Source organism: Ostrea edulis, chromosome 5 (assembly GCF_947568905.1).
Source record: "Ostrea edulis chromosome 5, xbOstEdul1.1, whole genome shotgun sequence".
NCBI classification, from domain to species: domain Eukaryota; kingdom Metazoa; phylum Mollusca; class Bivalvia; order Ostreida; family Ostreidae; genus Ostrea; species Ostrea edulis.
Genome location: NC_079168.1, coordinates 81,345,440 through 81,354,597, shown reverse-complemented (window position 1 = coordinate 81,354,597; position 9,158 = coordinate 81,345,440). Strand labels below are relative to the sequence as shown.

General features: G+C 34.3%; 1 protein-coding gene across 12 annotated transcripts in view; it reads left to right on the top strand.

Annotated features, from left to right (window-relative positions):
* The first annotated feature begins 823 nt into the window (after nt 1–823).
* LOC125652720 (serine/threonine-protein kinase MRCK alpha-like) overlaps nt 824–9,158 on the top strand; it is a 47,297-nt gene continuing 38,962 nt past the window's right edge. For 9 of the 12 annotated variants that reach the window (XM_056166441.1, XM_048882092.2, XM_048882089.2 and 6 more), the window contains exon 1: nt 824–1,431. In XM_056166441.1, coding sequence (XP_056022416.1) covers nt 1,251–1,431 — 181 coding nt within the window. In that variant the 5' untranslated portion in view covers nt 824–1,250. The remainder of the gene's footprint in view (nt 1,432–9,158) is intronic. The other 3 variants (XM_048882095.2, XM_056166440.1, XM_048882088.2) reach the window with 1 other exon arrangement.

The window sequence follows — 9,158 nt, the reverse complement described above, 5'->3', positions numbered from 1 at the left end:
AAAATTTATTGAATATGAATAACAAAATTATCGAATATAAATCAAGATTTATCGCATATTTAAAAATTTCGCATATGAATATCAAGATTTATCGCATATTTAAAAATTTCGCATATGAATATCAAGATTATCGAATATGCAAAAAGATTTTCGCATATAAATATCATAATTATCGAATATAAATCAAGATTATAACTCAGGATTTATATCATATTGAACGTTTTACGCGCCATAGTAAAATTAAATGGTAATTAAGTAATGAAGCAAGATTTAGTAAATGTTTGTTCACAAAGCAGTTAAGTTCTGGCCTAAGTGATACACAGATATGAAATATTACATTAAAGAGGCATGAAAACGATTTGAGATAAAAATGTTCAAATTTTATTTTTCCATAAAAACGTTTTTTTTTTATTTACTGACAAACATATAGGCTATAAGAAAAAAAGTATTAAAAATATCATATACAAAAACAAATATAATCCCGTATCATGTCTACAGAATCCTCTCAATATTGTGTCTACAAAAGAATTTTTTTTTATATATCAGGACTCTATACCTGAGAAACAAAGGACTGTTACAATTATAATACCATGTTCCCTTTAGATCCGCATGTATAACAAGCTCTCTAAGGAAAAATGTTTGGATCCGCCTACTGATTGTTTGTATATATTGATGTTATATATACGTTGCATGGCCTGGCTTCCAAAGCTTTCGAACGAATTTATTTCCAAAAAATAATAATATAAGTCAATCGTTTTTGGAATTGTAATAAACATTCGTTTTTAAGCAGAGATGCTGGAATGTGTAATAAAATAAATAATGACGTCACACGCCTGCGTATCAATTCCCACAATGCAATTTCGTCGGCCATGTTGACATCCGAAAGAATGAACGTCTCGATAAAAGGAGGGTGTATTTACTTTCAAATCGAAGGGATGCAATCATAAAAAGCTGCCATAGAATCGCAGTAAAACTCCGCGGAATCAGTCTGTAAACTGGTGTTGGTGACAAAATATTCGATTAAGGACTGTGTGTATTTTGACGTTTTAGAATCGGAAGTATGAAGTACTGTTTTGACAGGATCCCCATAAAAAACAGATTAATAATTATATAGTTTAGGATAACAAAATGTTTAATTATAGTAATTGAAGTAAGAAAAGACCATACCTTGTGTGTAGAAAACAAGGTATGAGTGCAGTCTGCTCTCGAAATTTTGATTCATTACGGTTTACAGAAGCTCTCTCGTCATTATGATGTCTGCAGAGGAGAGATTGAGAAAACTGAGTAACTTGTATGTGGGAGGGATTCAAAACAGCAATGGCCAGGCACTAAGTGTGGAGACCCTCCTGGACGCCCTCGTTGTCCTCTATGATGAATGCTGCAACTCTACACTGCGGAGAGAGAAAAACATCTCCGAGTTTGTTGATTTTGGTAAGGGGAAATATTCACTATTTAATACTAAGCTATGTGTAATGTTAGCATACATATATGTTTGCATTCAAGTACATCTTTATTCACACCATACTGATCATGAAAAAAGTTTGCATTTGAAAATACTTATAGATGATATCTGATTATAACATGTAAATTTGCAAATTACATGTATATGTTATATATATATTTATAATTGTTTGTGTTTCATGAATGTTAGTTAGCTGGTTTACATGTATTGAAAAAGGCATTACTTTTAGTAAAACCACAGCTTTTCATGTTGAACCTGTAGTGGACTATTAAGACAAGTAGCAGTAGTGTATTTCAATGTGTTATCTGTACCCCTCTTAACCTCAAATCGATCAAGTGTGATGTCTGGAGTAGGTCTCTGTCCTTAGCAGCCTTAGCAAGTATTGTCTTTACAAAACATGATTTTCCAAATTTTCAATGTTTTGTGTTCCTCATCATTCCAGCAACTGACCATATCTCTCTAAAATTGAAATCCATGATACTCTTAATATAAAATAATGATAAATTTTATTTTGTAAAGTGTAAAATCCATATTGCTCTAAACACTATTAATAACATTAAAATAAATTGTATCAGAACAAATGACTAGTAGGTGAAGATGAGGAGTCCATTATGGTTGCACAACATAGTAATCTTGACTTAGAGTTCATCTGCACAGACTAGTTGTAATGAATTGCAAAGTGCTGCAGCTGGTCAGCTGGATAATGTGACCACTGGCAAGTAGCCCCATTTAACGACAATTGCACACTGCTGCAACATAAACTAAATTCACAATAAATTTTCGCAGGTAATAAGAAATTTCTGGGTGTTGACAGTGTGACATGTACAGAGTTGGTGAAAGCGCTCGAAATCTGTCGGACACAGTGTCCTATAGATTGCTAAAAAGTAACGAAAACTACAGGACACACTTAAAATTGCCGGACCCAATAGAAAAACATCAACATATGTAAAATGCATTTTTAATTAACATGCATCAATTAAATACTTCACTGTATGTAGCAATAAAATGTTCAACGCAGCCCTCATCTGTAGTACCATCCATACTCAGACTATAAAACTTGGCGGTTTTAACTAAGTCTGACACTTTGTTGCTTTCATGCTAGAAATACAGTTCCTGATTTTCTATTGGCATATGTTTCACTGCAGTCTATCCCCTTTGCCTTGTCCAGCTCTGTCATCCATTTAATGTCTGATAATGGGCGGTTATTTTTCACAAGAGCATGCACATTTCTAAATAGTATTTCCAATTGTTTTCGTTTGTGTTCGTTCAAGCATTTCAGTGTTTGTCTTGCTACCGTCTCTGTCGGTTTTGCTAATGCATTTCCAAACTCGACTGCATCCTGATGGAGTCTTGAAGCCTCGTGATCAGCGAGTGCACTTGTTTTGAAATTAGAACAACCTTTAACGAAACTGTTTGGATATTGAGTTCGGTTTCTCTTTGACTCGACAAAGCTCGTGCACGGCACACAAAACATTAAATGCACATCATCGTCATACCTTAACCACTGTCTTTCTTTAATCCACTGTGGATTGAACTTCCTACACTTTTTGTTCTTCTCTTTTGTGCTATCAGTATCAGCTTTCGGCGGTGACTTTCTTTTTACAGACACATCATGGCACATGTAACATGCCGCGCCAAATCTCGATACCGGATATACGTAACAGGGCTTGAAGCTTACTTTTAAAGTCTCCAGTCCAGCCGGACTGATGGGGTATAATTTCAACCAGTCCGCAGAAAAATTTACCAGTCCAACAGTTTTCCAGAAATAATTAAACATATATATTTTGTTAATGTTAGTAGAATGAATTGAACTCAATATGCCTCAGATAATATTGTAACACTTAAATAGGGGATTTCTATTTACCAATCCGATTCATCTGTTATATCTACAGATCGAAGCATGCCAAATGTGTGTATAAAATTTCATAAGTATATTTTCCAAAATGATGCTTTAGAAAATTAACCAGTCCCATCGGACTGACTGAAACAAATGTTAGTCAGTCCGCCAGACTTTTAACCACTCACAGACTGACTGGCATATGTTAATTTCGAGCCCTGCGTAACCGACGCATAGACACCAAAATTGAAATTTCCGATATATTGTTTTGACCCCCCCCCCCCCCCCCAAAAACCACCGTAATACTTTTCAAATTTTTAACATTATCATATAAAAATAACAACTTCTGAGAAGTAATGCATCAATTTTTTTTTAGTATTTTACTAGTTTATTCTGAAAAATCTACCGGACAAGGTGTCCGGCGAGGTGCCATAATTTGTCGGACATGGAGGAAATCTACTGGGGATCGCCGGTGGGCCGGTGTCTTTCGCCAACTCTGCATGTACATTCATAAATTGGTATTTCATAAATGTCGGTGACTGTTGAAAATCTAGATTTCATTTCCTGACATTATAAAATCTTAAAAGTGCGTTTCCTTTTCCGTGCAGGCAATAATAGTTTACTATTAAATACTCGGTATATTTATCTATATATGTAAGTGTGTGTGTAATTATTGCTTCATTAATCATTCTTTTACTATAACAAGGTAGAAAATTCCTTTTTTCTACTGTAAATTATTTCTTGCATTTTTGGTTGTATGAGTGTAGTACAAAATTATCCTTTGAATTTAAGGTATATCTTTTTCTCCTATATTTATGATTTGTCCTACCTTGTCCTTTTTGGGCTCTGAATTAGCTGCAATGATGTAGCCCTCTCCAATTTTTTTGATTCAGACATTTTCAGGATAGAGCTTTGATTCCATAGGATCTCCGTAAAGGTGCAAAATAATTTTATGAATAACCGATAATAAGCTCCATGTATTAGTCCCAAATGTTGTTTACACCAAAAAGAGTACCAACTTTGTGCTTGGGCATGTCTAATAAAGGTGTTTTTCATTGAGTATCATGTACAGCATGCAAAATTCTTTGTCTGCTCCGCCATGCTTGTTATCACCTAAGCATTGACAATCTTTGTGAAAATGTAGTTACTTGAGCCATTCTGAGAAAGAAAGGAAAATCATATTGTTGCAGAAAGAATTTACACTCTGCTGTTCATTTTTTGACTTGGTATTCGATTTAAACCTTTTCAAAACTGATGAAATACCTTTCTTCTCAGTACTTGTCCATTGATGTAAACACTACCTTATACAGTGGAACCCCGTTATAACGTTCCCCCTTTATTATGTTAGTCTGCATATTACATTCAAATTTCAAAGCACAAAACCTTTTCTTAACGAACCTATATGAAATAGACCTTGTTATTACTTATGGCATATGCAAATAACTTGACAATCGGAAGTTGAACTTCAGTACAACAAACATGGTGCACAAATATGAATCAAGAAATTGAAATGTATCAAAATTGTTGAAAATGGTAGAATAGAGTCTCACAAAACGTAAGTTGCAGGTTGTAAATTTATATAATAAATAAGAAACATAGAATATCGTTTTATTTACGTAAAAAAAGGTCAGCAAATGTTTAGAATGATCGAAAATGTTGCGGGAGTGAAACACCCCTGCATTTGCACTATTACGGAGATCCTAAGGAGTTGTAGCCATCCCCCCCCCCCCCCCAAATGGAGAGGGATACATTATTGCAGCTAGCTCTGAATTAGAAATGAACATATTCTATTCTATAGTGAAATAAGAATATACATCTTGTTGCTATATTTTATAGCAAATTTTATCTATTTCTAGAAGTGTTTCATTTTCTATGCTACGGTTAGTGGTCAGTGATTTGGGGCATGATGCCTTTGGTATGTTTGTACTTTTCAGTGTTTAAATAGGGCTGATACAATACAACACACACACACGGTATGATATGTATTGCAATACTTATACCATGATGCAATATTTTCACTGCAACACATTTTATAGAAGAAACAAAAAATAATGTCAAAGAAAACATTTAATTAATACCAAGATTCAGTCTCAATTTTTAAGCAAAGTGTTTTCAAACTGCTAAACGGCAAGATTCCAAAGGGTTCTGTAGTTTAAACTGTTTAAGTGCATCATTGTTTTCATCAGACTCGCAACTAACAACAGTCTGAACAGTTTTTATTTTGTCCATAAGACCAACTCAACTTAATTGATAGATTATCATACCTGCCCACCCCTCAAAAATTGGCCCGCCCTGATTTTTTTTATTTTGCAGAACTTGTGGTTTGCGGGAAATTTTCATGTCCGACTCCGGTATTTACACTTCTTGTTTACATTTCCGGTATAGCAACGTGAAAAGCCACGTGAAGAAAGTAGATCATAAGTTTTCTTCATTTCTCACGTTCTTACAGGCGTAAATGAAAGGAAGGGATTAATGTTCTTCATATCTTGAAAAAGTGTGGTATCTTTCTGTGTTTGAAATTAAAGCTTAACCTGGAATTCCTCTGTGAAATAAACAGATTGATATCCATTTGGCATTAAATGATGCACTTCAGTTGACAAAAACTCGTTTGTCATTAATATTTTTCTGTTCATGATTTGAAAAACCTATCCAACCAATAGATCAAGGCAATGAATCAAATATTAAATCAAGCATTTATATTGAACAGTAGCGATATTTTGATATATTGTTTCAGTCCTATTTTTGGAATCTAATGTTTGCATACCAGACTTTTGATTTGAAAAAAGTTATCAGTCCAAACTATTAGGGCTGAAACGATTCGCCCCCTTCCCAATACAATACATATTGCAATATTTATGCCTCGATTCAATATTTTCAATGAATCAAAAATTGAAACCAACATTTATATATTGAACAGCATCGATTTTTCGATGAATCGTTTCAGCCCCAGTCTTCACGAAAAACTTTGTGAAGCACAGGTCCTTCGGTCCTCCCAGTATAATAATTTTGCAAGCCCGAACAATATTTTAATGGCCCAAAATGTTTTTTTTCTAATTCGACCACTTGTCATTTGCAAGGTACAAGCATGTTCTACTGTAGGAAAATACATATCCAGATGACCATAGTTGAAGAACAACTGACATTATTATATCTTATTTTATTTTTCAACAGATGACATCAGAAGCTCATGTTCTACTGTGTTTTGTATACACCACGTACAAAACATTGTTTTCTTCTGAATTAAATCTCAGCAAATGCCCACCCTCGGTCCAATGGGGCTTAACTTTTCGATCTTTTTTTCTCCTTGTACAATCTAATTAAAATTAGATCTTTGATCCGCTCATGCAATCGCTACACTACTTTGTGTAGCGATTGCATGAGCGGATCAAAGATCTAATTTTAATTAGATTGCTCCTTGTACTACTGGGTTTTTTAAAAAATTTATTTGGATCTGATGGTTGTGATTGTGAAATACGCTTGTGAGGTTTGGAATTTCAATGACGAGCCCCCTCCCTACACGGGTTGAATATTATTTTACGTCCCTGTTGAAAATATTTCTCTCATATGGAGACGTCGCCACTGCTGGTGAAGGGCTACATAATTTAGGCCTATGCTCGGCGCTTATGGCCATCGAGCAGGAAGGGATCTTTATCGTGCCAAACCTACTGTGACACGGGACCTTGGTTTTTGCCGTCTCATCCGAAGGACCGCCCCATTAGTCGCCTCTTACGACAAGCAAGGGGGTACTGAGCACCTATTCTAATCCGAAACCCCACGAGAATCCCAACACGGACATTGGAAGTTAATGTAAATATATAGTATGTGCATGTAATTTTTATATATGCACATACTATATATTTACATTAACTTCCAGTGCTGTGCCTCCCTATACTTCATAAAAGGCAGGATGGTTGATCATTTTTCAATGCGAAATTTCATTGCTACATGTAAGTCATGACAAAGTCTGAGTCAATCTCACGCTATATTTGTAATATATACAAAACATACAATAGAACATTTACAGGCCCTCCGGACTCCTGGGTTAAATATTTTTAGAAGCCCGATCCCAATTTTACTGGCCTCGGGCATCTGGCCACCGGTTAACGTCGAAGACTGCAGCCCAACAAACTATGAATTTTACTGTCACTTCTTACCATATACAGGTCTGCAGGATTTGTAAATGAACAAAACCCTTGGATTGACAATTTTCAAAAACTCTGTATTTTAGCATGTTCGTTTTCAACTATATCAGATAAAAAATTTGGAATTTGGTATATGCTATACCTAATTTGCTAGTAAAGATCTATCTTGGAATATTATTTCAGATACCTGGTAGTACCAAAGCTACCATTCATAAAGATACACAAAGTTTTAATTTGTAGGGCTGAAACGATTCACCGAAATATCGATACTGTTCAATATAAATGCTGGATTCAATGTTCGATTCTTTGTCTCGATTTTTGGTTCGATACGTTGATTACAAACAGGTTCAGTAAAATACATCAGGCTTAGCCCATACTTATTATTTTTACCTGCATGAGGGACAAACTGTAGCGTCGAATAACGATCAGACTGTTGTTAGCCTAGAGGCTGATGAAAATGATAATGAACTTGATCAGTCTGAACCACAGAGTCAACGGGCATGTTACCATTTGGCAATTTGGGTACATTTTGCTTTTAAAATTATGATTTTGAATCTTGGTAATTAAATTTTTCTTCAATGTTTTTGGTTTCTTCTGTAAATTGTATCATATTAAAAGAACTGAATTGTTGCATAAGTGTTGCAATATGTATTGTATCGTGAAGGGAGCATATCGTTTCAGCCCTATTAATTTGTGTATATTCTAGGAACAGTGATGGTCCACTAATTACATTCCTTTATTTTTTTTAAGCAGTGCTAAATTCAACAAGAGGTTAAAAACTGTACAATGTACTGTAGATTGCTAAATTTACACGAGGAATTTATTATTGCATAATTTCACGAGAGGCATCCCTCACAGAATAAAATTACTTGCTTTTATTTTTCCATTGTTAAAAACATGCAAGAACTTTTGATTAACAGACGACATTTGAATTCATTTTCACATGATTTGACGTATACGAGTCATTTCACCAAATTAAATACTCCAGCAAAATAAGGAATCTACAGTATTAATGGATGAGTTGGTCAAGTTGAATTTTTTGTTATTACTATGTGTTGACTTTTATTCTAAGTTGGAGAGTTCCAACATACAAAGATATTACGGTTAACCTACTGTACAATATATATATACGATCATGTACATGATGTAAGTATTCTGTTCTCTGGGTACACACGGCAGTGCATGAGCATTCAGCCATTGATTTTATTTTATTGTCACCTTGCATGCAAAGAATATTTCACCAGTTTTTGTTATTGATAAAAGATGTGTGTTTTAATCAAATACGATGTACATTTCATTGATATTTTTTTTAAAAAAAATCCTATTTATAATATTCATGAGTAATTTATAAACTTTATGTTGTAAAGTTACTTTTCTGAATGTGTGAAACAAGTGATTCATAACTTCCATGTCTTAAAATTGTTTATCAGAATGTGTTCACTTTGTTTAAAACTCAAAAACACTTCAGTGAATGTGACAAAAGATTAAGATGAACATATTACTTTCTACATTTTCAATCCATTTAGTGAAAATGACAAATGACGTATTATTTTCTACTGATAATTAGAACCTACGCCAAAGACAACATTACCCAGATAATGCCTAGATGGGTGTTCTTGTGTAAATATGCCTAAACTCTCACTTTTATAGTCTTGAAATGGACATCATTAATGTCCTACCTATCTATCTATCTATCCATCCACTCCTGAACGACTTC